Below are 23878 nucleotides of genomic sequence, written 5' to 3'. Positions count from 1 at the left end.
GCAACATAGATATCAGCTGAATACATAAACGCGTCGTAGTGCAAGACGTCCACGGTCTTACACAATTCCGTCTGTCCACCTCCCCCCCACCCCCCCCAGGTCAGTCCAGGCTGGAAGGTAACCAAGCAGCATCAGCACCAAGGGAATCAAGCGAATCGAAAAAGCCCCCATTGCTACCCCGATCCTCCTCAGACCCCTGTCGCGGCATCCCGCCGCCGCGGTGACCATTCGAGGCCGTCACGTCTCCCGATCCCCCGCCGTCCATATCCCCGGATGGTTGTGCTCCACTCTGGAACATGAACATGTTCTGCGCTTGTTGCTGCTGTGGGGGTTGCGGGGTCTGAACCTGACCTGGACCTGGGCCTGGACCTGGACCGTGACCTTGACCGTGACCTTGACCGTGACCTTGACTTTGACCTTGCATCGTCTGCTCCGCGTCGGGGCCGCTGAGCATCCCTCCTCCTCCTCCTCCACCTCCACCACCTCCACCACCACCGCCGCCGCCGACCTCCCAGGCCTCAAAGTTCTGGTGCCACTTTGCCCCGTCGTTGAGGAACCAGTCCTGGTCTAGCGGTTGGAAGGCCTGTGTCGGCGGTCGTGGTTGGTGAGGGACAAGGCTGAGTGGCCTCGTCGCCGGGACGGGAACGCCGGCCTGTGGCGTATGGTGGGGTGTCATGTTTCGTAGGGGGCTTTGGTTTAGCGGGTTGAAGCCGCCTTGAGGAGGGCCCCCGAGCGACGGGGGCTGGGGGCGGTGGTGATGATGATGCGAGGGGTGGTAGTTTGGTGACTGCTGCTGTTGGGTGTAGGTCGTGGTGGGCCAGCCGGTTAGGTTATGGGTGGTGATGCGGGCAGCGCTGACAGAGCTGAGTGGTTGCGCTGGTTGTCGGTGGTGGTGATGAGGGTGCGGATGTTGATATTGCTGTGGGTGCTGGTGCTGGTGTTGGTATTGGTGGTGGTGGTGGTGCTGCTGCTGCTGTTGCTGATGTTGCTGCTGTTGCTGCGACAAAGTCGACGACAACGGGAAACGAACATTGTTGAATGATGCAAGAGTGGGTTTGTCATCCAGCAGCATATCTGTCGTTGCCGGGCTGTGCAGTTGTTTATGCGGGAAGCGCGGTTGTCGCGTCTGTTCATACCCAGCGATGAGATCAAGCACGTCTCCGTCTCCTACTGCTACTCCTCCTCCTTGCGGAGAGCCGTCCCGGCGGTCTTGGTTCTGGTCGGACGAAGGCGTCGCGCCGGCTGTAAGCGGAGGCTTCGGGCTCGGGACGTCGGCCGTGTTGAAGCAGCCGTACGTTTCGTCGGTGCGCTGGAGAGTGGCCGCGGCTTCCTCGGGGAGGCCAACGTTCCACTTGCGGGCGAGAACGCTGAGGATGCTGAGCGTTCGGCGGGCGGAGGGCCAGTACTCGGCCATCTGCTCGAGGTGCTTCACACCGTGGGTGATGTCGCGCTTGGCCGTCTTCTCGGGCAGGTTAAGCATGTGGATGGTACAGGCCGAATGGATCATGTAGACAGCGATGTTACAGATCTGGTGTAAGTCCCACGACCTCTTGTAAAGGCGCATGAGTTTCGAGATGGCGCCGGCGTTGGCCGTGCAGATGCGGCGCGGCGAGACGTGGGGGGGCAGGGGGGAGGCGTGTGGGGCGTACTTGAGAAACGGGCGGAAGAGGTGGATATATTGGAGGTGGAAGAACATGCTGGAGGATTGTTAGTTTTTCGAGAAGAAAAAGAAGGGGAGGGAGAACAAAAAAACGTACTGAACTAGAATGACATTCGGAAGCTGGCGTTCTCTCGGCTCAAATTCCTTCGGCAGTTCCTTGCGCCATTCTTCCAACCGACGGTGGAGCTCACTTAGCTTCTTCAGCTCGACCGACTTGCCGCTGGACCGGCCGATATGGCTGGGGTGATAGAAGAAGAGCAAGAGGTCGCTGCTAATCTCGCAAAGTCGGGACAGCTGCAGGCCGACGGCGCGGGTCCTCGCCGGCTGGACCGCGGCTTGGCCGAAGCCGCCGTTGTCGGTGTAGGGCGCCCACGGCTCGGCGTCCTCGGTGGGGAAGACGTCGTACTTGGGCACGTTGTACGAGTTCTTGGGGATCTGGGGCAGGCGGCCGAGGTAGTTGGACCAGCACTTGTCGAAGAGGAAGCAACCCCAAAAGGTGATCCGGCGGGCGTCGATCATCTCGTCGTCCAGGTGTTCCCGGTCGGAGGAGGAAGTGGAAGTGGTGGAGGAGGAGGAGGTGTTGGTGGTGTTGGTGGTGGTGGTGGTGGCGGCGGCGGCGGCGGCGTGGGTGTGGGCGTCGTCGAAGTGGAGCCCGATGTCTTGGGCCATGCGGAAGCTCATGCCCGAGTACACCCAGCCGGCGGCTTCCCGGCCGCACCCGGCTTCGCGCACCGACATGAGGGCCAGGGCCTGCACGGTGGTCAGCCTGGACCTCTCGTACTCGCCGTTGTCGAAGATGAGGCGCTTGGCCTCGGCGAAGAAGTGGTCGCCCTTGGTGCCGCTGTCGCCGGGGACGGCATAGGCGCCGGGCACGTCGGTGAAGTGGCAGCCCAGGGCAAGCATGGCGTGGACGAGCAGGGACGAGCAGAAGCCTATGCCTTTGGCAGGCAGGGCGTGGCGGCCTCTGGCGTAGTCCCGCTGGAACAAGTGTCTCGACAGGGTGGTGAAGTAGGGGTAGTGCCACGTGAAATACATGGTCATGAGGTGGTTGATGAGCGCCTTGTCCTTGGTGACGGTGGTCCAGGTCAGGATGGGGTCGGGGTCGTCGTCCTCCCCTTCTCGTAAGGCAAGGTCATCCAACTCGGCGCCCCCATCGTGATGCCCGTGGGCAGACAGGGAGGGGGAGGGTTCGATGGGCTCTCCGAGGTAGACGAGGTGAGAGGTGCCGCCGTAGAAGCGGAAGGCGCCCTTCTCGAGCCGGAGCTCGCCCATCCTCCTGGCGAGATCGCGTTCGCCCTCGACAGCAGGACTGCCAGCGGCACCGCCGTCTTGCAAGGACGCGTCCTCGTCCATGGCGTCAGCGTCAGCGGCGGCTTCCGCTTCCGCTTCCATCTCGTTTCTGAGAATCTGTTCGGCGACAGCGTCGAGGCTGTCGCAGGTACGCATGCGTTGGACGATGTCGGGCACGTCGTCCTCGTCGGCGTTCAGTATGGCCTCGACGAGAATCTTCAAGGTGGAGGTGCCTGCTTTCATGCTGTCGACCTTGTCCCGGTAGATGCCCTTGCGGCGATGATCCGAGTTGGGATCGTAGACACACTCGGTGCCGTAGACGCTGGCGCAAGCGGCGCAGCTAGGTAGGGCGCCGTCGCACTTCGATTTGCGCCTGCGACAGGCTATGCAGGCGTTGGTGACACATCGACGCTTCTTCGAGGCCTGTTTCGAAGCCTGGTCGGTACCGCCTCGAGTAGGTTTCTTTTTCCTGGGGCCTGGTGTGGCAGTTGCGGACGTCGGGGACGGTGCCGGAGGAGCGGGAGGAGCCGGAGGAGCGGGAACTGCTGGCTCGTTTTCTCCCTCGGCCGGATTGGTGCCAAAGGAACCCCCTGTGTCGGAGGGTTCGGGCCCAGCCGGGCCGAGATCGAGATTGAGATCGAGATCGAGATGGAGATTGTCCTGCGAAGCATCCATATCCATGGCAGGCCACAGATGGGCGGGGCGCACTTTTCCGAGTGATAGAATTCCCGGTGGCGCCGAAAAGAGTAGCTCAGGTCTCTCTTCTTGAGGATAGATAGAGTTGTCGCGGCGTCACTTAGGTAGGTGGTTGTCACGGCCGCAGCGGATCCGTGGATCTGAGAGAAACGTGAGGAGCGGAAGAGCGCGCAGTGAGTGCAGTCAGCTGATAAGCAAGAATACCAATAACGGCAGACTGGGTGAGCAAAGTGACAATCGAGCGGTGAGATCTGGATTTGTGATTGGTCGAGGACGAGGTTGAGAATGAGGATGAGGATAAGGGAGATAATCAGAGCTCAGAGCTCAGAGCTCAGAGCGGGATGTCGATAATGGCGAGGGTCCGTCCGTTGCTTGTGTCAACATCTACTGAGTCGATATTCGTCGTCGTCGCCTTTCCTCCTCGTATAGGTGTGTCATCATTGAAACGGGGGGTGAGATATATTAGGAACCTGGAGGGAGGCTGAGAGCCAAGGCCATGAGGCAGCAGGCTACTCCTCTCCGGATCCCATTAACGCCGCGGGGACTGGTGTCTGCAGCGCCGTTTGGTTCTTCTGTTCCTTGTTCGTATTTCTCGGCACCGGTATCGAGTATCTGAGGGGTCTGGGAACAAATAAAAACCCCAGAAAAAAAAAGAGAATTTATTAGTGAGATAAGGGGAGTGGGAGACGAGGTTGAGGCCTGGACGAACGTTGGGGGCGACGGGACGATAAAGCGGTGATCGACCCATGATAGGCTGAAGAAGAAGTGCGTTCTTGTACACGTAAGGTACGCTGTATTAAGGTACCTTTGTACGTACTGCGAAGTACCTCTTCGTACATCGTGCGGACTACGGATACCGGACTAGGTATCCCGGATACTCTTATCGTTTACTCTTATCGTTCCTTCTCAGCCCTGTTATTAGCTCAGGAAGTAACTACGATACTTGAATTAAAGTACAACTCAATATATCAGATACAGCGTAACTTGGTCCATTCAACACCCGTTACGTAACCGTAAAAACTACCGTCTATTCAATATACCTGTCTGCAAACAAACAAAACGCTGGCCTCCCGTCATCCTGCCTTGCTCGTCTTGTCTGCCAAAAAGTCTATTCTCAAGTTGTCTTCAAGCTATACCCAAGTTAACATGCCCGCAATCCAACAAACGCGTTTGTCCTTGACACATTTTGCTACGTGCTGTGGTTGACCTATTCACCTGTTCAGGGCGCTGTTCGGAAAACCCCCGACGTGAAAGCCCCGACGCAAGAATGTGCTGTGCCCATCACCGTCATCTCCGCTCCGTCGCATCCCCATCTCCAGACCCCGATGCCCGTGAAAACCGGTTCCTGATCCAGCCCAACGGGCCCTGGCTCTGGTTCTGCGAGCGTCCCGTCGTCTGCGCCCCTTCCCGCCTCCAGCTGCTCGGCGTCGGACTACGCTGCCGCGCTCGGTTGGGTGGCGATTCGTAAGGCGGCGACATCGAGTTCCGCCGGCTGCGTGACGTCTCGGGGTTGGCTCTGGGGCCCGAGTCTCGAGACATGTGCCGCTGGCTTGCTGACCACGGGTTCGCCTCAGGACCGTCCGGAGTAGACCTCGGCGGGAACTGGAAAGACCACCGGTATACGTGCGGCCCTTGCATTCGACTGGACGGTTGCGGGGCCGGGCCTGCTCCAGCTGACGGAAATCCCCAAGGCATGCCGTTCCACCCGCCAGCCCCGCCAGGTGGGGGAGGGCCGGTCCCCGAGTTGGACGGCCCGGCGGCAGAGTCGCCAGAACTGCCGTTGTTCCTGTTGTTGTTGTTATTGTTGTTGTTGTTGTTGTTGTTGTTGTTGTTGTTGTTGTTGTTGTTGTTGTTGTTGTTATTATTGCTCTCTTCAATCGGAGAACGGCATATCGGGCAAGTGTTGTGCTCCTTAAGCCACATGACCACGCATGTCTCGTGGAACCAGTGCTTGCACGGGAGGAACACAACCTCGTCCCCTTTATTCAGTTCGTCGATGCAGATGGTACATTCGGCCTTGCCCTCGGGCCCCAACAGTGCATCGTCCACCTTCTTCCGCTCCAACTTGCTGATGGCTGCTTCCGAAGCCGGCGGTGCCGCGTTCGACTGAGGGTTTTGTTCCATCATTTGCGAGATGATGCGGTCGAGCGCTTCCTGCGTATACACAGCATCACCATGACGAGCCGTTGCCGGAGATAGGAGGTTCAGGATCTGATGAAGGCTGATCGCCAAGTTTTCGGCCGGGTTCCGGGGCTGCCCCTGTTCCGACCCAGGCTGGTTGTTGCCTTCGGGGTTCGGAGGACCCACTCCGCCCAGGATGTCACCGAAGACGCTGCACACCAAGTTAGCAATTGCATCAGGGTGAAGTAAAAAAAAAAAAAAAAAAAAGGAACAGTGGGATGCAACGTACGCTTGAAACTCATCATTCCCCGATTCACCGGCGGCACGACGACCGCCACCACCGATATGCACGGGTCCCGTGGCGATGGTGAAGCTCGTAAACCCACCGTTGCCCGATCTCGTTGTGAACGTCCTCACCTGGCCTCCAGGGCTGCCGAACGTCGGACCGGGCATGCGGAAATTACGCCTGGGTGTATAGGGGTCGTCCTCTTGTGCAGGCCGAGGCGCCGGCCCGGACCCGAGCCCAGCGCCAAACGTGTTGAGCATGTCGAAGAACCGAAACATAATTTGGTCCGTGTCGCTGGGGTCGGGCGGTTGGCTGCGATCTCTCGTGTTCGAGCTGGAGCTGCGGCCATGGGGGTCCCCACCGCGTCCGCCGTGATTCCAGATGGTGCGATGGACGTGAAATCCAGGGGGCCCGTGATGGACATGTTCCTCTATATCGGCCTCCTCCGGGTCTGAGTCGGTGTCGGCGGCTCGGCGGAGGTGCGGCATCCCATCACCCGACGAAAGAGACTGTCCATCGTGGAACTGGCGGGGGTCATTTTCGGGGTCAATCTAAGCAAAATTTTGTCAGCTTTAAGCCGCTCGGAGACTTAAAAAAAAGGGAGACTCACAATCTCGGTTATGTCGCTATCGCACCGAGGACATATGAGGCCGCTGACATCCCGGAACCATTCATTCTCGCAGTTGTGGCAGAAGACCCTCTCGCGGCCGCTGATTGCGGCATCGGCAGGGCCACTGCTAGCGCTATGGGAAGCCATCTCGGCCCCCTCTTGGGCACGCCGCAGAGCGGCGGCGGCAGTAAGTCCAAGGCCTGCGAGCAGGCTTACGGTCTGAAGCGCTCGGAAAGCCAGTTTGACGACCACGCAACAGTGGCAATAGGCCGCTCTCGGTCGAGAACTAAAGGGTTGGAGGGCTGGAAGAGCGGAGTGTAGTGGGTGCTAGGTGCCAAGTGCTGGATTGTACGGCGAAAAGAAGTGGCGAGCGTGCCCGGTGGCGCCTTAAGACGTAGGTAGTGGCAGTGCAAAAGCTCGTTTCGACGCGAGGCAACGCAAGGAGGTTCGGCTTTGGCTAGTTCGGAGAGAGGAGGTTTGTACCTGCACTCAGCCTGACGATCACCAGGAGAGCAGGATATGGTGGCGAGTTGGGAGCAAGATGACGCGGGTTGCTCAGTAGGCCAGTTGGACAATGACTTATCAGCAACCAGCGTACGAAAGGAGGGGTTGCATCAGAGGTCGAGCCTAGATGTCAGAAGTTCCTGGTCAGCCCTGCTCAAAGCCGATGATTGTGTAACGAGGTGTGGCAGGTTGAGTCGAGATTGGTGCCTTGTCTTCCCCAGCCAATTTGGTGACTTTTTACCTCTCGATTTCGTTGCTTTTCGGAAATAGTCACTATATTGGAAATCGATATTGAATCACGATTCCGAGACTGTGCACGCGATAAAGAGAGCGAGCACCGAGGTGAAGAAAACAAATAAGATGTCTCGAAATAGGTAGGTTGAAGGTCACGACGGAGGTGATGTGATTCAGGTTGGCCGAATTGGCTAGGTCGTCGAGTTCCGTCGTAGAATTAATTAGGATAGAAACGATGGTGAGGTTCAGAGATTCAGAAGGCAAGATAGGGAAAAGCGCAGATGGATTTGTAAGGAAGCTCTAGTTTAAGGCAGGAACACCGATATCCTTGAGGGGCAAGCTTGATGCTATTGCCGGTGTACGGAGTAAAAGTGACGTTCCCCCCATTCACTTCACGTCGACGTGGATCTGCTGAGTCACTGTGGAGCCAACGTCCGGTCCATTCATAGCTTTCAGGTAGACGTGTAGCTCCACCGAATTCCATCGACTTCTTTCGTCAAACGTCAACGTTTGCTTCTACCACAATCAGTCAAAGACTTTCATTTGCGCCAAAGCCGTGAAACTACTTCGTATTGCTGGCCATGCAGTCACAGAGAGTCTAGCCACTCCGCTCAATTCCGAGCCATATACTATGGGCACAAGAAGTTACACTTGGGAGAAACTCATCGCTGCAAAGCATGAAGCTTATGGGCCCAAAAATCACTATACCTCCCTCTGAAGTTATCCATGGTTTAAGTACAGGAACCGTTAGACGCCCGCACAGTTTGTTCGTAGACAACCCTCATAATAGCAAATTGTTAGACATCCAAGTAGTCTGTCCATTAGATCTGCGTGACTTTGGCATAAGAACAACAGAGCCAGAGCCATCGCATCCTTTCGTAAAAGTACACAGTTCGATAAAGCCTTCCAACGCAAGGGGGAGCCGCCTCATAACATCTCGCCACCTCTCAGAGGTACACAAGTGACACACCCGATCCCAGACAAGCCCACGTCACCTCTTCCTGACGTTTCGCATCAAGAAGGCCCCAACCACACCCGCAGCAACTGCCACTCCACTGACGATGGCGACACCCATAAGCCCTTCCTTGGCCACCTTATCGTCGACGAGTTGTCGCAAGTCGGCCGCCTGCAAGTTGGCTGGCTCCTTATCCAGCAGCAGGTCGTTGTATCGTCGCGCCTCGGCGTAGTTCCCCAGCTTGTAGTTGCCCAGGGCCATGTAGTAGAGGCACTCTCTGCGACGATCGGGCGACGTGCGGAAGATTTCGGATAACAGGCGGACGCCGAGTTGTTGATCGTGGCGGGTGTCGGATTTCACGAGGCCCTAAGCGAAGATCGCCATTCCTGTCAGCGAGACCCTCAGGATGCAGAATGTATAGCCCACGTCCTCCCCCCCCCTGTCAAATTCCAGAAGGTCGGGAGAGTTTAAAAATGGGTTCGGGAGCGTACCCAGGCGTAGTTGAACTTGGTTTGGACGCCGACCATGTCGCCTTCCTTCTCATACTGCGCCCGAAGAACCTGCAGCTCCGACGCCTTGAGAGGCCTAGCATAGGTTGTTAGACCACGATTTCGGGTTTTTTCCTTTTTTCTTGTCGGGTTATGTACACGCTGGGGGAGCTCACGTTTCGGCATCGATCGCGTCTGCTCGGATGGGGTCAGAGGGGTGCCACATATGACTCGTTGGAAGGAAGAGGGGAACGTACAAGGTAATTCGGATGGCATGGTAGCCGAATTGGATTTGACGTAGGTATTAAATTTCTCCCTTCTTCAGACGCAAATTTGGAGCAAAGAAGACATTCAAATACCAGAGTGGTGCTCTTGGGAGAACATGGAATCAAACTTGTTCGGTCCGGAGAAGCTACGGGTACCTAGGCAAGGTACCTGGAGCCAGGACTGATGATCCTCGGCGATGCGCCACGATATGACGACGTCACGGGGCTGTGGAGAGCGATAAGAACCGATAAAACCTGATAAGGAACGATAAGCGGGATGCGGGCCGTGGTTGTCCCGGTGATGCTGTGTGTACTGTGTGTTTGGGAGCTGACCGCGACGAGTGGGGCATGCCTCCAAACCTCCCTGTCTCTCCATCAACATCACATGCACGCGATACCTATCACAAAGCCACGAAAGAATCCACGATATCCTCAACAGCAAACTGCTCTGAAAAAAAGTCCATATCCCTTGGACAAAAGAGTTAATTGATAAAGCTCGCCCAAGATGCTTCTCTCCGAGGACCCCTCCACGGTTTGTCACTCCCAAGCCTTCGCAAGTATTGCACCCTAGACTGACACGCGCTGTTCTCTGTCCAGCTCATCCACCATACAATCAACAACTTCAACATCCAGCCCGACAAGCAGGCCTGTGCGCGTATTTCCGAATCTCTCTCTAATCTACAACAAGCCCGCGATATTCGGATCCGTGAAGCCGAAAATGCCCTCAAGAGTATGGCAATTTCCCACCTCTGCAACACGCACACCCCGTTTCAATAGTAGAAACCCAGAATCAGAGTCACTGCGATCTCATGGGCCCAAAAAAAAAAAAAAAAAAAAGACAAGAAGATGAATCAACATATATGTCTCAAGCACACCGGGCTAACAAACCACTTTATCCACAGAACTCTCCCGCACCCTTAACACCATGTCCTCCCAACACGCGGACTTGACAGCCTCACACTCATCAACAAAGCACGCATCAGAGATCGCCCGCCTCGACACCAAAAAGTTCCGCACCGCGAAAACCGCCTCGGACGCCGAGGTCGAAGCCGAGCGCCTCGCGCAGCAGGCCGCCGACCTCACGGCCCGTCTGCAGGAGCTCGAGGTCCAGGGCGTCGACGGCATGGCGGACGAGGAGGCCCGGCGCCGCCGCGCCCGTGACCCGCTCGAGGACGAGGTTGTGCTCCGTCTCACCGTGTACCGGAGCCTGGGGATCGAGATGGAGCGAGGCGACGAGAGGCCGACGAGGAGTCGCGGCTCGTCCGTCGGTGCTGCTGGCGGTAGTGGCGGAAGTGGCGAGGCCTTCTCGCGTGCTATTGTGCGGAATGATCGCAAGGGCGACGTCCATGTCGTGAATATGGATAAGAAGTTTAGCCGGTTTTTCTATGCCAATTATTTTTGGCAGACGTTGTGATTGGGCTCGGGGTGGCGGGTAGCATGATGCGACGATTTGGCGTTTTTGGAGTTGGTTGATACTAATGGCACGTTATGGATTCACCGTCGGGTTAATCCACTTGACTCAAGTCGACGACTTTTGTTTTAAGAAGAGTAGAAGGAAAAAAAGGAAGTTTAATCACATGGGCATACGTGCGGACAGGGCTACCGACGAAAAATCTCTCGAGTTTAGAAGAGTACGAAATCAACGGAATCAACGACATCCTCATCCTTCCAATACACTAAATAAGAACCTTTGGATCGATCCATCCTTTGTGGCCGTTTATTCAATAGTCGGGAAACATGCGAAAGGACAAGTAGCACAGAAATAAGCCACCAATGCTTCCAGGCAAGCCAACTCCTCCACCCATTAAATAGAAGTTACCAAAGGAAAATATTCGCCGTCATCTTCCCTCGGTGCCCTGGCAACGGGTAGTAGAGCACCCGAGACGCCAGGCATCCTCACCCTCGAACTGTTCGGCGACACGTGTGCCACACCGCTGACGCCGCCGTGGCTATTAATCACAGCCTGAGGGCTCCTGCTGCGCGTACGACGCCGCCCCTTCATCATGAGGCCGCCATCGGCGGAAGGGCCGCGTTGATGATGCCTGGCCCCGTGATGCAGCCGATCGAAGAACTCAAGGCGCGAGTTGATCGTGGCCCAACGCTCGTCGTCGGCATCGTCGTCGTGGCCGAACCGCCAGCCACCGATGCCTTCAAAGTCGCGACCGATGCCGATGCTCGGGATGAGCCCCATGCTTCCGCTGCCTCCTTCGCTGTCAAGCGGCGGAGCCGAGACGTCTCGCGCGGCGGCCGAAGTCGAGGACGGACGGCGCGAGCGGGGTCGTCGTTGCTGCTGTGGGATGCGGTTCAAGCTCAAGCTTCGAGAGGCGTTGGTGAGCAGCGGCGGCGTGAAGGTAGGGGCGGCCAACTCGCCCGACGACGAGGAAGCTAGGGAGGAAGAGGGCGATTTGGAAAGCGATGCGGGGCCGTAGCCGTAATATGACGCGTGCCTGCTGCGATGGCCCTGGGTGAGGCACGAGGGCAGCAGAGACATAAAAAGTTGGACGTAGACGAGGAGAACGCGGAAAATGAGGATGGCGAAGGCGAGGGTGGTGGTGACGCCAGCGAGGATGGCTAGCGGAACAGTAAAGAAGACGAGGAAAGGGAAGATGACAATGTAAGAGGCGTTGAGAAGAGCCATGAGGGGCTGTTGATACCCGCAGTGGCAGGGCACGATGTTCGATGTTCTGGTGAGGGAAAGAGGTAGACGGTTGGTTGTTCAGTTGGAGGTTTTGTTTGCCTTCGATAGCATGATTGAGCTCGGCAGTGTACGGATCGCGCAGCCAAACAAATGGCTACTCATCCAGACCGCATCCTATTCCGAGAGACGAGTAGGTCGATGTAATTTCTCCCAAACCACGGTATGAGACGGCAGCATTAGAATATTCCCTGCCGTGAATGACGGGGTGGGCGCATAAGATGGCCCGGATACGGTAGCCAGGTGGTGATAAGACTTTCAAAGGCTCCTGAATGCTCCTGAAACGCTGCAGGGCGAATCCGAAGGAAGCGGGGCAGTTATGGAGAGGAAAAGAAAACGGGGTAAGCCCAGGTTGTGCAGAAGAAGAATCGCTATTGTATTGAGATGGGCGAGAATGGTGTCAGGTTACTACTTGAGACATTGTGAGATGGAGTTCGTAGTCGGGCGGGTTCGAGTGTCACATGTCTGCGGTTGTGCCTGGCTACCTAGGTACCTAATAGGTAAAAGGTACCTTGCGTAGGTACCTTAGGTACCTTGATTACCTTGGGTACCGGTCGGTCACCCTTTGGACCAAGGACTTTGCGGTCTAATATATTTTGTTTCATAGGTACTCGTCCCTGGCTGCCAAACCCTACACAGAACCGTACACGTACAGGGCAGGGCGAGAGTGTCGTCATGCGGGGTAAGTGAGTGAGTGCCTTACGTACAAGTTGCAACTCCACGATAAGGTAATTTCTCCATAATAAGGTACCTAGATAGCAATTACGCATTGTTACAGTACGTGTGGAAGTACAGCGGTTTTAATTGGCATTGTTCATCTCGTTGTCGGCTTGACATCACATCGAGTCGTCCAGTGTGAAAAGTCCCGAGGAATTATCAACGCGATTGAGCTTATGTCACACTATACGGAATACATCTTATCTACCGAGTACGGAAAACAGAGCTTTTATTTCCTTGCGTTCTTCCATTTCGCCTACCCAAAAGATCTGGTTTGGGGTAACAGATACCTGGAGTCTTGCATTTGTTATTCTGCTTCGCTTCTACCTTAGCCATGTGTCAACAACACGATGGTCGAGCCAACAAAAATACAGACGACGATGCTCATGACGGACCCGTAACGAAAGATCCTTTCCCTTGGTCACTTGGAGTCTACGATGCTCACTGTCATCCCACCGACACGATGGCCTCCCTGGAGGACATCCCCGGCATGAATGCCGCCGTCCTCACCGTCATGGCGACTCGGTCACAGGACCAGTCTCTCGTCGCCGACGTAGCCGCCTCGCCTCTCGCCGTTCGCACTCGAAAGGACCTCTTGGAAGATTTGTCTGGAAACCAAGACCGGAATCGGGCCCGTGCCATCCCCTGCTTCGGTTGGCACCCCTGGTTCTCTCACCAGCTCTACGACGACACCATCCCGGATTCCGAAAAGACATATCACCCACCGGCGGACGGCAACGAGGAAGACGCCCGCTCTGCTAAGCGAGCCCACTACTCGGCCGTGCTCACCCCAGCGCCCAACCCAGACGACGACGCCTTTTTCGACTCGCTCCCCGAACCCGCTTCCATCTCTTCCTATACAGATGCCACCCGAAAGCGCCTTCTGGACAGTCCACTGGCTCTGATCGGCGAGATCGGCCTGGATAAAGCCTTCCGCCTACCCCAACCTTTCCCCGACGGCCAACCCGCCCAAGCCACCGACGGAAAGACCCCGGGAGGCCGCGACGGACGTCTCCTCAGCCCGCAGCGCGTGCGCATGGACCACCAAATCGCGGTGCTCAAAGCCCAGCTGCGACTGGCCGGAGAGCTCGGTCGGGCCGTTAGCGTGCACGGCGTGCAGGCGCACGGGGTTCTCTACGACGCGCTGGCGTCGTGCTGGAAGGGCCACGAGCGGGAAGTGCTCAGTCGGAAGGAGAGGAGACAGATCGCGCCGGGGGCGGAGGACTTTTCGTCGTCGTCGTCGTCGTCGTCGTCGTCGTCGTCCTCATCTGCTTCTGAAGACGAGGGCGAGGGAGCGAGGCATACAACAAGTGGCAGGAAACAGCCGAAGCGGGAAGAGGACAGGAGCGGGAAGGAACATGGCCAGGGAGCACCATACCCGCCTAGGATATGTCTGCACTCGTTTTCGGGGCCGGCGGAGATGTTGAAGCAGTACCTAAACCCGGCTATCCCGGCACGCATGTTTGTCTCCTTCTCCGCGGCTATTAACCTCGGGACCGCGGGCGGACTGCAGAAGTTCGAGGACGTGCTGCGGACGTGCCCGGACGATGGTGTGCTGGTGGAGAGCGACTTACATGTTGCCGGTGAGGAGATGGACGCCGCGCTGGAGTCGATGTACCGCAGGGTGTGCGAAGTAAAGGGCTGGGGACTTGAGGAGGGTGTGAGGAAGATCTCAGAGAACTACCATGCATTCATATTTGGGTGATTGGACATGGAAAGGCAATGCTAAGATCGGGTGCCGGCGGAGCAGTGAGCTAGACTCCTAGAGGCACGGAGACACCCCTAGCGGACAAACCATCCATGATGACACCGCATCACATTCCGGGCAAAAGCGATTAGCGGTAGTAGAAGGTTGATAGAGATGGCATACTGAGGTTGGTAGATTCAAAAATAAAAGGAAAAAGAAAAACTATACATTTGGTAAGCGGATTTAATGGCCGTTGAGTAGCGTCCGCTGCATCCGGTCATTATGGCGTAAACTACAGGTACCTACCTCAGCTACCTTAGCTACCTTACTCCGTACGGAATAATAAGGTAGGAATTATTCAGTATTACCGAGTATTTCTAGAAAGCTACATGTAGTTGCATGTATCCAATGAACCTGCTCGGGCCCGTGACCATATCACTTACACGGGCTGTCTCGATTCTGCTTTGCATTCAGACACAAACATCAAGGTATTCCCAGGCAGTTGAAACGTCTCTCATAGGTACCTAGCGACGTCGATGGAAGCTAAACCAGGACCCCACAACGCTTACCGACGCTATACGTTGTTAGTGTTCTAACCTTTCCACCCCCCCCTGTCGTCAGTTGCTATTAGGGAGGTACCTACATCTGTCAAGCTCATTTCTCTGCTTTTATAATTTTTTTTATTTTCCCCTTTTATCCGTTATTCCCATCTTCTCCCCCTCATAAATCCACCACTCCCGCTTCATCCATCACCCGTTTATTCCCAGTAACAATGCCGCACCCAACACCGTAGCAAGGGCATCAGAACACCGAAATATTACGGCGCACCACAGGCGTCCGCTCTCTTATTCCCGGAATATCCACCCCCCAAACAAAGCCCGATACCTGCCCGTATCGGGATACGGAATACCGGCACAGCCCCGGTCACTGTCTCAACCCGGGGGACACGCTCGGTCGTGGAACGGCCCCCGCGGAATCTCATCGCCCGTCTTTTGCGGAGTATTTCCGAGGGTGCGGGTCATTGTGAGAACGAATCCCAACGAGTGTAGCGAAGGCAAAATTGCTTGTTAGCACGCCTCGGATCGGAGTCCTGGCCCGACCCGCCAATAGAACGAGGAAGAAAGGGCCCAAAAAGAGCAAAAAGGCCAAAAGAGAGAAGAAAAAGAGAAGAAGAAAAAAAGGGAAAGGAAATATAAAACGGAAGACGTCACAACCCGTAGCGTCATCCGTCATGACGAACCACTCCGACCCTCGCACTTTCACACCCAAACCCAATCCAGCCCCGACACCGACATCGGTCTCATCGATATCCGCTTCGAACATCTACCACTCACCGGGCCCAGTATTTGGGAGATATCAGCCACAACCACAACCAGAACCACAACCACAACCACAGCCGCAACCTCAGCCGCAGCCGCAGCCGCAGAACCTGAATAGCACGGCATATCTCCGCCGTACGAACGGCCATGGAGCCACTCCCCTGGGATTCGACGGGCACAATGCCTACGGCCATGCCAAGGATGAAGATCCAGCTACGAGCCCGGAGACCCATGGCAGCCGTGCAAGTTATGCAAGTTATGCAAGCCATGCCAGTCCCGTCGATGGGCAGCAGAATCAACACCCGCCCAGGAAGAAGCAGAAGCGGAACAAGCCCACCCTGAGCTGTCAAGCATGTGTTGATAGGAAGACCAAAGTATGCCATGTTCTCATCTCGTCCCGTCCCGTTTCATCCTTGTCTATGCTCCATGAGATTGCCTCCTGAAATCCTCCATCTCCTTGGACCCCTCATGGCTGACTGGCATCGATCATCCCTTAGTGCGACAGAGGAAGACCGCATTGCCTGGCCTGTATTAAGCGACAGACGGAATGTAGATATGCAGCCGTGGCCAACTTACTCGAGTGAGTCTCTTCTTCCCATCTCTTCCCATCTCTTCCCCGCCTTCCCGTTAACCGGGGTACCAGGGAGACGAACCGTACGGCGGTCAGCGGACGCCGCATGACCAAACCCCCTAAAAAGAGGGGCCTAGACCGACCGGCATTCAACGTCCCCAACGTAGCCGACAGGGGCGCCATCGACGGCCGTAGCTTTACCTCGCGCGGACTCTCGACCTGCCTCCTGTCCAACGTCCCCTACTCGCAGCCGGGCGCGAGCAACGTCTTCGGCATCGGCTCCGAGCACCCCTTCGCCAACTACTGGACCTTCGAGGGCGGCCTGTCCGAGGTCATCTCGGTGCTGCCGGAGAAGATCCAGGCCGACATCCTCATATCGCACTACTTCGAGGTGGTCGACCCGGTCTACCCCATGATCCACCGCCAGACCTTCTACGCCGACTACGAGCATTTCTGGAGCCTGCCGCCCGAGGAGAAGAACCGGGCCGACCCCGACTTTGTGGGCCTCATCTTCACCATGCTGGCTCTTGGCACGCAGTTTGTCACGTCCACGTCGCCGCAGCAGGGGAAGCAGACGGCCGAGTTTTACGCTTCGGCGAGTAACCAGGCTCTGCGGATATTCTCGTACCTCAGTACCGCGTCGATACGATCCATACAGGCGATGGTTCTGTAAGTGCCAGCCATGGGCACCTTTACCGGCCTTGGTCAATCCGTCCCTCGTCCCTCGTCCCTCGTCCCTCGTCTCTCGTCTCTCTCCCCTCTTAGCATACTGACTTCTGCCATAGAATAACCTACTTTCTCATCAACGACAATCATGCATCGGACGGCTGGGCCTTCTCCGGTATACTTATCCGGCAAGCACATGCTATGGGCTTGCACAGGGATCCGAACATTGGTAAGCTTGCCCGTTCGCTTGCTGGGTTTTTTTTTTTTTTTTTTTTTTTTTTGCTGGCCGCATGACTGGGGGACGGTTGCTGATAATCAAATAAAATGAAACAAAACCCCCCCAAAAAATAGTCACGCCAGATGCGAGCCCGTTTGAAAAACAACAGCGGCGAAAATTGTGGCAGGCGGTCCTGCTACAGGACACGTTCCTGACCGTCCTCCTGTCGCTGCCGCCGTCCGCGACCCACACGGACGTGTCGGTGGAGGACCTGCAGGACGACGGGTCGGCGATCGCGGCCAGCGACCCGACGGACCTGGCGTACATCCGGGGCTCGTGGACGCTGGCGAACCTCGTGCAGGAGACCATCTGCTCGCCGCGGTCGCTGGACCTGCCGATCTGCACGACGGCGCGGCACAAGTCGCGGCTGGTGGCGGACTTCCGGGCGGTGTACCGGTCGTTCCCGGACGTGTTCCGGTCGTGGGACGCCAACAGCCTGACGGCGCTGGCGCGGTCGGCTGACGGCAGCAGCAAGCGGGTGGTGCGGCAGGCGCTGTTCCTGTCGAGCAACTACTACCATAACCTGATGCTGGTGCACGCGTCGGAGAGCCCCGAGGCGCCGGTCAACGTGCGCGGGGCGCTGGACGCGGCGCACGACGCCATCACCAGCTTCTTCGTGCTGTTCAAGGCGTTCGAGCACGAGGCGCGCGTGTGGTGGGTGTTCAACCACCGCGCGTTCCTCGAGGCGCTGTGCATCGGGAGCATACTCCGCGAGGCGGCGAAAGAGTCGGGAGGGGAGGCGCTGCTGGCGAAGGATCCGTTGTTTGTGCGGGCGAGGGCCGATATCAGTGAGTAGAGTAGTCCCCCCGCCTCATACGAACCTTTGTATCTTCTCTTCTTTGTGTCGTGTCGTGTTGTGCTGACGTTTTGACGGGCAGCTCGAATGATTGAGATTATGCAAATCATGGGAGAGGGGGAACAAGGTTCCGATGTGGCGCGGTCACGGGTGCAAGTGCTGCGGGAGTTTCTGTAAGTGAATGGGAATTACGGGCTCACAGGTTTCTTGCTTCGCATTTGGCGTTATCAGAGCGTAGGGCTCATGAAATTTTGGAGGGCTTTCGACATGGATTTGGGACCTTGCAAGATGTAGGATGTTGCGGCTTAGAAGAATGTCGGGCCGGCAGATGGCTTCAGGAAATACTGGTTAATTGATTACTCCGTGATGACTCGCACCTTATGCGCAACAAGACCATCCAGACAACCGGAGGAGAATCGTTCCAGGTTCTTAAGGAGATCAAGCCAAACCCCGATGCCACTCGGGGTTATCGGTAGGAGTACAATGTACGGAGGTCAGTCAATTGACACATGAGAGATGATGTTGGGCTGACGGGCCTTATACTGGTTACAATACCGTGGGACATAGGACGAAGAGATGATGTTGACGGCGGTTCCTGCATTTTCACCCATTTGGACCTCACTTACATTCCGCAGATGGGGCCCGGCCAGGCAGCCGAATTAACGAAGTTGTCAATGGCTGGAGGTCACAGTGGAGATTACGGTACCTTAGATACCAGATACCTTATCAAGGATTTGGGGGTTTAGGTACCTACGGTAAGCCGTAGGGGTACGCCGCACAGGGCATTACTCGGTTACGGGAGGGACAAACATTTGGTTGGCGGGATATTCCATTCCAGCGTTATCTCGCCGGTAGAGATTTCGACAGGGAGTTTACCGTGCGGTGGTTCATAGGGACTCCGTACAGGGCTAGTGCTCGACGTAGTCACCAAGATATTCCCATGTTTCGACCGGGGTATCGGTTTGGTTGGTATCCAGATAGATGCTGATTAGGTACCATATTCGCTTCGTCTGAATACCCGTCGAATAAAGTACTGTTCAAGTACACGACCCTCGGTGCACAGCCTCTTCCTCCTGTTTAGGTACGTACCTTAGGTATTATTGTCAGGTACACGTGCGAAGTACGAAGTACTTCGTAACACACTGTTAGTTCTGTTGCTCAGCCCCCTCCTTCGCATCTCGGTGTCCATTCACGGTCTCACCCTCATTCCCCGCCATTCATCCATCCATCCCATCCATCCATTCATCCATTCATTCATTCATCCCTCCCATCCATCCATTCATCCATTCATTCATTCATCCCTTCCCTCCCACAGTCCGTTGCTCATCAACCTACCCGCACAAGTCATCGAGCGTATCATCTATTTTGCGCCGTCTTGACTTCTGGACGGCGGCAGCGAACAAATTGCAAATTGCATTTGACTCTTCTGCTTCCTCGTCGTCATCGTCAGGCGTTGTCGCCTCCGGGAAGTTCGGGTTCTGTGTACTGCAACGCCCATGAACCATCTCGGGTTGAAGGGCATCTCTCTCCCGCGGCCGTAGATTCTCCCTCCCATTGAACGACCGAGCTCATATCAGCCCGTGACCGCCGTCATGCGCGGGCCTCTCGCGCTTCGGGCTCTTCTTGTGCCTCTCTGGACACTGCCGCTGGTCGCTGCCCTAGCCGTCGACACTCCCGTCAAAGTACCACGGGGTGAGCTTCTTCTCCCTTGATTGTCAGTGCCCAAACAGGTTCGATCCTGAAGGACATTGCAAAGTTGTCATTTGGAGTTCATCTAGAGCTAATCGACGGGCCTCGCCTTGTGGAACATGCAGTAGCCCCAGCATCTCCTCGAGCCACGGATGCCCTCCTATCTTTCGATGTTCCTGCCCTCGATGGCTTCGGCCGTACTGAACCTCACGTAGGCAAACCCGCTCCCTCCTTCTGCTTTCCCCCCTACAGTCTCGAAGGATTCCCGTTCTTGTTGCTCACCTTGGCTTACTGGGCGCACTCGTAGTACCTCCACCTCAAAATCGGAAACGTCGACACACCATGCGGCACCCCCGACATCACCGTGAATGGCCAAGTCCTCTCCTCCTCCTCCGTCGACTCCTTTGACGGCGACTTGGTCTTCCACGACCTAGACCTTAGTGTTTATCGTGGGGGATCCCACATCTCTACCATCGAAGCAATATGGTCCGTCAGTTGCTTGGAAGACACCTTCGACATTGACCCCATCGACTGGGATTCGGCCGGCAGGGATTCGGCTGGCAGGGATTCCCAGCTCTTGGTGTTCACTATCCGCCAAGTCGACGGTCGTGCCGCCAGTACTCACGAGGTTTGGGGCCTCACCTTTTTCGTACGGTTCAGGCAGACCGACCTCGAGATTCTCTCCATCACCGGCCCCGTAACCGTCGTGGCCGAGGCCGATTTCTCCTCCCACTTGGGCGCGGAGGAGGAGATGTCCCTGGTGGCTAACCTTATCGGGCTCGAGGAGTTGCGCCAGCAGCTAGAGCACGCCAAGACGGCTGTCGACCGTAAGCAGCGGTTCATCGCGAATGCGTACGGTCTCGATACCTCCAAGACGGACGAGCAAGGCGGCTGCCAACTCGGGCCATTGCATTGCGCCGTCCAGGGGGTCGCTGACCGGCTGAAGAAGGTCGTCTTTCAGGTCTTCGGCGAGGAGAGGGCCCGGAAGTGTGGGCTCTTCTCGTGGGATGAGTCCGACCAAACTGAGAGCCCTGGCAGTAGCTCGACCGCTACCATCCAGAGACCCAAGCCAACCCACGAGCAACCGCTGGTCGGAGCGTCCGCATCATCACCAGGTTCCTCCTCGTCGTCTTCCGGCGCCGAAGCAATTGCTCTTTCATCCTCTTCAGACGTGAGTTCCCTGGTTCATTGATCTTCAGTTTCGCCCTTCTTGAATCCCCTGCTTGCTCATGGCATGGGTATGCTGACTCGGGCTGTGTGTGTTCAAGGACGACGGCGATAATCTACTACCCTATCTCATCCCCATCATCGCTGTCATCGGTCTCATATCCATGCTCCACTGCTGCTGCGTCCGTTGGAACGCTCGCCGCGCCTCCCTTGAGCCGTGGTGCAACCAAACCCGCCGCGAAGAGCGCCGCCGACGACGTGCCGCGAGGTGTGCTCGTGCGGCGGAACGTCGGGCTGCCGTAAAGGCCTCCGTACGCCGCTTTTTCCGCCGCGTCTTCTGCCGCGCCGGCCTCGAAGACGAAGAGAAAGAAGCGGAGAGACAGCGGGTGCTCGAGGACGGTCACGTGCCCGGCGCGCCGACCTGGCGCTGGGTGCCGATCAGTCGCCCTGGCCAGTTCAACCAGGTCAACGCCCCTCCCGCGGAGCTTTTTTCCGTAGGCAGCGGCGTGGACGAGGAGGAGGAGGAGGAGGACCACCGTCATGTGCTTGACCGCCCGCGAAGCATACGGGATAGCGAAAGCATTACGCTGGTGGGTACGGAAGGGTCCGAGTCGGGCAGAGATTCGTACGAGGAGGGGGAGGATGACGCCGACGACGAGAAGGGCCACAGTCTGCCCGAGAGCGATGACGGAGCGAGTGAAAGTGGGAGCGAGAGCAGCGTGTCGGACATGAGCACGACGATGGAGGTGGACCTGGCGCGGTTCCGGGCGGTGACGGTGGTGGTGAGCAACATGGTGGCGGCGGGGGAAGGGATGATGCGAATGCGCGAACGGGAGCGAGAGCAGCAAGATGCACAATCGCGGAACGGGTGGAGCCGGCCGTTGAGCCCCGCGAGCTCGCTGCCGGGGTATACCAGCGACGATGGGCTACCCCCGGCCTACGCTGATACAACCCATCATGGCGCGGCGGCTGAGTTGCCCGACGCGGTCATCTCCAACGGGTTTCGGTATGTACCTGGAGGTGTTTGGAGCCCGCGGCCGTAGAGAGGGATGTCGGTGAGAACTGATTAATTTACGGAGTGTGGATGTGAGGGATATATAGCTGGCGATCTTTTGTATTATATTTTCTTTTCCTTTTTCCCTTCTTCTTGGCTTGGACTTGGACGACATGGAAAATTGGGGTATATATGGCCGATTCTCCCCTGGTCACGCATACAGACTATATCTAGGTAGTATCTACTATCTTAAGGTACCTGAGTATATATACTAAAGCTAGCCCACCTGTTTTTCTCGCCACTTTTTATAAGGTAGCCTGCGTTTTTGTTCCTATACTTACGCCCGGACCTGTTTTACGACTTTTTTTATTGCGTTTTGGCTACGTTTTACGGTCGATATTATCCTATAGTATGTATTGCTATAACGCGTAAGATCAGGTTACTTCAGTAATATATAGGCTTTCGCTAGGTACTTATTCCGTGCGGATCACTGTAGATTAGACGTTCTGACTGCGATCAATCCCGCCCCCCCATGGCCCCCCCCCCGCGCAGCGGGATAAGCCCCCGCAGGGGCGAGCGTAGCGGCCTTGCCCGGAGGGCAAGCTGCTAAGCTCGTTGTACATTGACAGGTTCCCCTTCTCCCATCTCGCTGTATAAGGCGAGGCTGGGATTCCTTTTGTAATAGAGCCGGAACACAACGAGGTCATGCGCCGGTTGTGTCTCGTCAGTATGAGCAGCACATTACATCCGTGTAGTCATTTGATGGAATGTTGATTTCTTCTCAGGGATTACCAATCTCATATCTTTGAAGTGAATGAATCAGGTATTCAAGTGCTGTCGATAAATGATGCCAGTGATACATCTCAAATGACGTGGATAAGGTACCTAAGGTATCCAATGGCGGGGTTCCGAGGTTCTACCCTTTAATTTCCAGGTATTATTGGGGACACTCTTCAAGCCGTCGTTATTTCCCCGCGTCTTCCAACATCACCCTAACCCTTCACTTCAGATGAGACGACTCTCACCCAAGAGCCTCACATTCCATATTGACCGTCGCCACAAAACGATGACATCCACGGCCCCGCCGGCGCCCTGGCGCGCCCTCTTCCTCGACCATGTCAACACCACGTCGAACAACGGCGCAGAACCAATGGAATTCACCCTCGCCACGCTGCACCCTTTGCCTTTACCCTCGTCGCCTTCGCCGCCTTCGCCGCCTGCACAGACATACGTCCCCCGCGCACGAACCTGCGTCTTCCGAGGCATGTTCGGCACCCTGCCGCCCAACGAGCGGAACACGGCCCCGCGCAACCGGGAAGGGGTGGACTCCGACATGGTGGCTTTCACGACCGATGCGCGCATGGCGAAGGTGCCGGATTTTTTCGGCGCCGCTGCCCCGCGTGCGGGGACGTTGGGGTCTGGCGGAGGAGGGCCGGTCGAGGCGGTCTTTTGGGCTCCGGGGAGGAAAGGGGAGGGGGAGGGGGAGGGGGAGAGGGGGAAGGAGGTTATGACGCAGTGGAGGATTCGTGGGGAGGCGTATGTCGTGGGGCCTGATATTGAAGGGGGCGACGAGGGGCCAGGGGAAGGAGAGAGGGGAAGGGAATGGGGCGAGGAAAAGTTGAAGAGGTTTCTCCTGTCGCAGATGCGGGATGCGACAGGCGAGGGCGGAGAAGGGTTCAGTTTCGCGAGGGAGGTCACGGCGCATTTCGGCAACTTGGGTCCCCTTATGCGCGGATCGTTTGCGAATCCCCCGCCCGGGACGCCGATTTCGTCTGAGGGAACGGACGACCCGGCCGAGAGGGTGGGGAGGAGAGTGGAGGACTTGCATGATCCCGTTGCCCGGGGGAATTTCCGGGTCGTGATCATTGTGCCCCGAGAGGTGGACCAGGTCGACCTCCGCGACCCGCAGAGACCGAGACGGTGGCTTTACCGCCGGGTCCGGGCCGAGCCCGGTGGGGGGGACGACGGGCTTGTGGGAGGGGAAGGGAAAGCGAAAGAGGCGGGGAGGGTACGGGATGGGCAGTGGGAGAAGATTGAGGTTTGGCCATGATGGCTTGTTAATCTGTTGAGTGGCTATAGGGTTAGTTCATTTATGTTCTACCTCAGCTTCGCTCGGGTTAAAATCCTAGGTGATAGATCCGTCTTTGCAAACAAACAGCCGCGTATAGAACCTTTTTTTCTTGCGAGAAA

The 23878-nt window shown here is 56.7% G+C and overlaps 9 protein-coding genes across 9 annotated transcripts; 5 read left to right on the top strand and 4 right to left on the bottom strand.

The window, feature by feature from the left end:
* Positions 1-20: 20 nt before the first annotated feature.
* SODALDRAFT_9046 (hypothetical protein) lies at positions 21-3869 on the bottom strand. Its single transcript, XM_028615766.1, has 2 exons — positions 1758-3869; positions 21-1697 (listed from the first exon to the last, which is right to left on the bottom strand). Exons 1-2 carry the CDS (start codon positions 3629-3631, stop codon positions 101-103), a joined length of 3471 nt encoding a protein of 1156 aa, XP_028469973.1. The 5' UTR covers positions 3632-3869; the 3' UTR covers positions 21-100.
* Positions 3870-4933: 1064 nt separating this feature from the next.
* On the bottom strand, positions 4934-6810 carry SODALDRAFT_268133 (hypothetical protein; the record flags this gene model as incomplete). The annotated part of the gene is made up of 3 exons (XM_028607594.1): positions 4934-5978; positions 6057-6604; positions 6664-6810. The coding sequence occupies 3 exons, from the start codon at positions 6808-6810 to the stop codon at positions 4934-4936; spliced, it is 1740 nt and encodes a 579-aa protein (XP_028469972.1).
* A 1282-nt stretch (positions 6811-8092) lies between these two features.
* Positions 8093-9306, bottom strand: SODALDRAFT_326335 (mitochondrial fission 1 protein). The gene is made up of 4 exons (XM_028610142.1): positions 9102-9306; positions 9021-9039; positions 8848-8941; positions 8093-8722 (listed from the first exon to the last, which is right to left on the bottom strand). Exons 1-4 carry the CDS (start codon positions 9118-9120, stop codon positions 8393-8395), a joined length of 462 nt encoding a protein of 153 aa, XP_028469971.1. The 5' UTR covers positions 9121-9306; the 3' UTR covers positions 8093-8392.
* Positions 9307-9570: 264 nt separating this feature from the next.
* On the top strand, positions 9571-10920 carry SODALDRAFT_326334 (Spc24-domain-containing protein). Its single transcript, XM_028610141.1, has 3 exons — positions 9571-9642; positions 9708-9840; positions 10013-10920. Exons 1-3 carry the CDS (start codon positions 9616-9618, stop codon positions 10522-10524), a joined length of 672 nt encoding a protein of 223 aa, XP_028469970.1. The 5' UTR covers positions 9571-9615; the 3' UTR covers positions 10525-10920.
* Positions 10661-12482, bottom strand: SODALDRAFT_374527 (hypothetical protein; the record flags this gene model as incomplete). Its single annotated transcript, XM_028614681.1, has 4 exons — positions 10661-11794; positions 11907-12176; positions 12348-12391; positions 12459-12482. 4 exons carry the CDS (start codon positions 12480-12482, stop codon positions 10915-10917), a joined length of 1218 nt encoding a protein of 405 aa, XP_028469969.1. The 3' UTR covers positions 10661-10914.
* A 246-nt stretch (positions 12483-12728) lies between these two features.
* On the top strand, positions 12729-14446 carry SODALDRAFT_326332 (Cut9-interacting protein scn1). The gene has a single exon (XM_028610140.1). The coding sequence runs from the start codon at positions 12986-12988 to the stop codon at positions 14225-14227; it is 1242 nt and encodes a 413-aa protein (XP_028469968.1). The 5' UTR covers positions 12729-12985; the 3' UTR covers positions 14228-14446.
* Positions 14447-16088: 1642 nt separating this feature from the next.
* SODALDRAFT_8921 (hypothetical protein) lies at positions 16089-18071 on the top strand. Its single transcript, XM_028615758.1, has 3 exons — positions 16089-16768; positions 16885-16994; positions 17117-18071. Exons 1-3 carry the CDS (start codon positions 16206-16208, stop codon positions 17836-17838), a joined length of 1395 nt encoding a protein of 464 aa, XP_028469967.1. The 5' UTR covers positions 16089-16205; the 3' UTR covers positions 17839-18071.
* A 2724-nt stretch (positions 18072-20795) lies between these two features.
* Positions 20796-22008, top strand: SODALDRAFT_326328 (hypothetical protein). Its single transcript, XM_028610139.1, has one exon. It carries the CDS (start codon positions 20859-20861, stop codon positions 21735-21737), a length of 879 nt encoding a protein of 292 aa, XP_028469966.1. The 5' UTR covers positions 20796-20858; the 3' UTR covers positions 21738-22008.
* A 398-nt stretch (positions 22009-22406) lies between these two features.
* SODALDRAFT_8875 (hypothetical protein) lies at positions 22407-23878 on the top strand. The gene is made up of 2 exons (XM_028615757.1): positions 22407-22569; positions 22698-23878. Exon 2 carries the CDS (start codon positions 22698-22700, stop codon positions 23736-23738), a length of 1041 nt encoding a protein of 346 aa, XP_028469965.1. The 5' UTR covers positions 22407-22569; the 3' UTR covers positions 23739-23878.

Source organism: Sodiomyces alkalinus, assembly GCF_003711515.1.
Source record: "Sodiomyces alkalinus F11 unplaced genomic scaffold SODALscaffold_1, whole genome shotgun sequence".
NCBI lineage: Eukaryota > Fungi > Ascomycota > Sordariomycetes > Glomerellales > Plectosphaerellaceae > Sodiomyces > Sodiomyces alkalinus.
The sequence above is the reverse complement of the archived record's forward strand: the minus strand, read 5'-3'. Positions and strand labels throughout refer to the sequence as shown.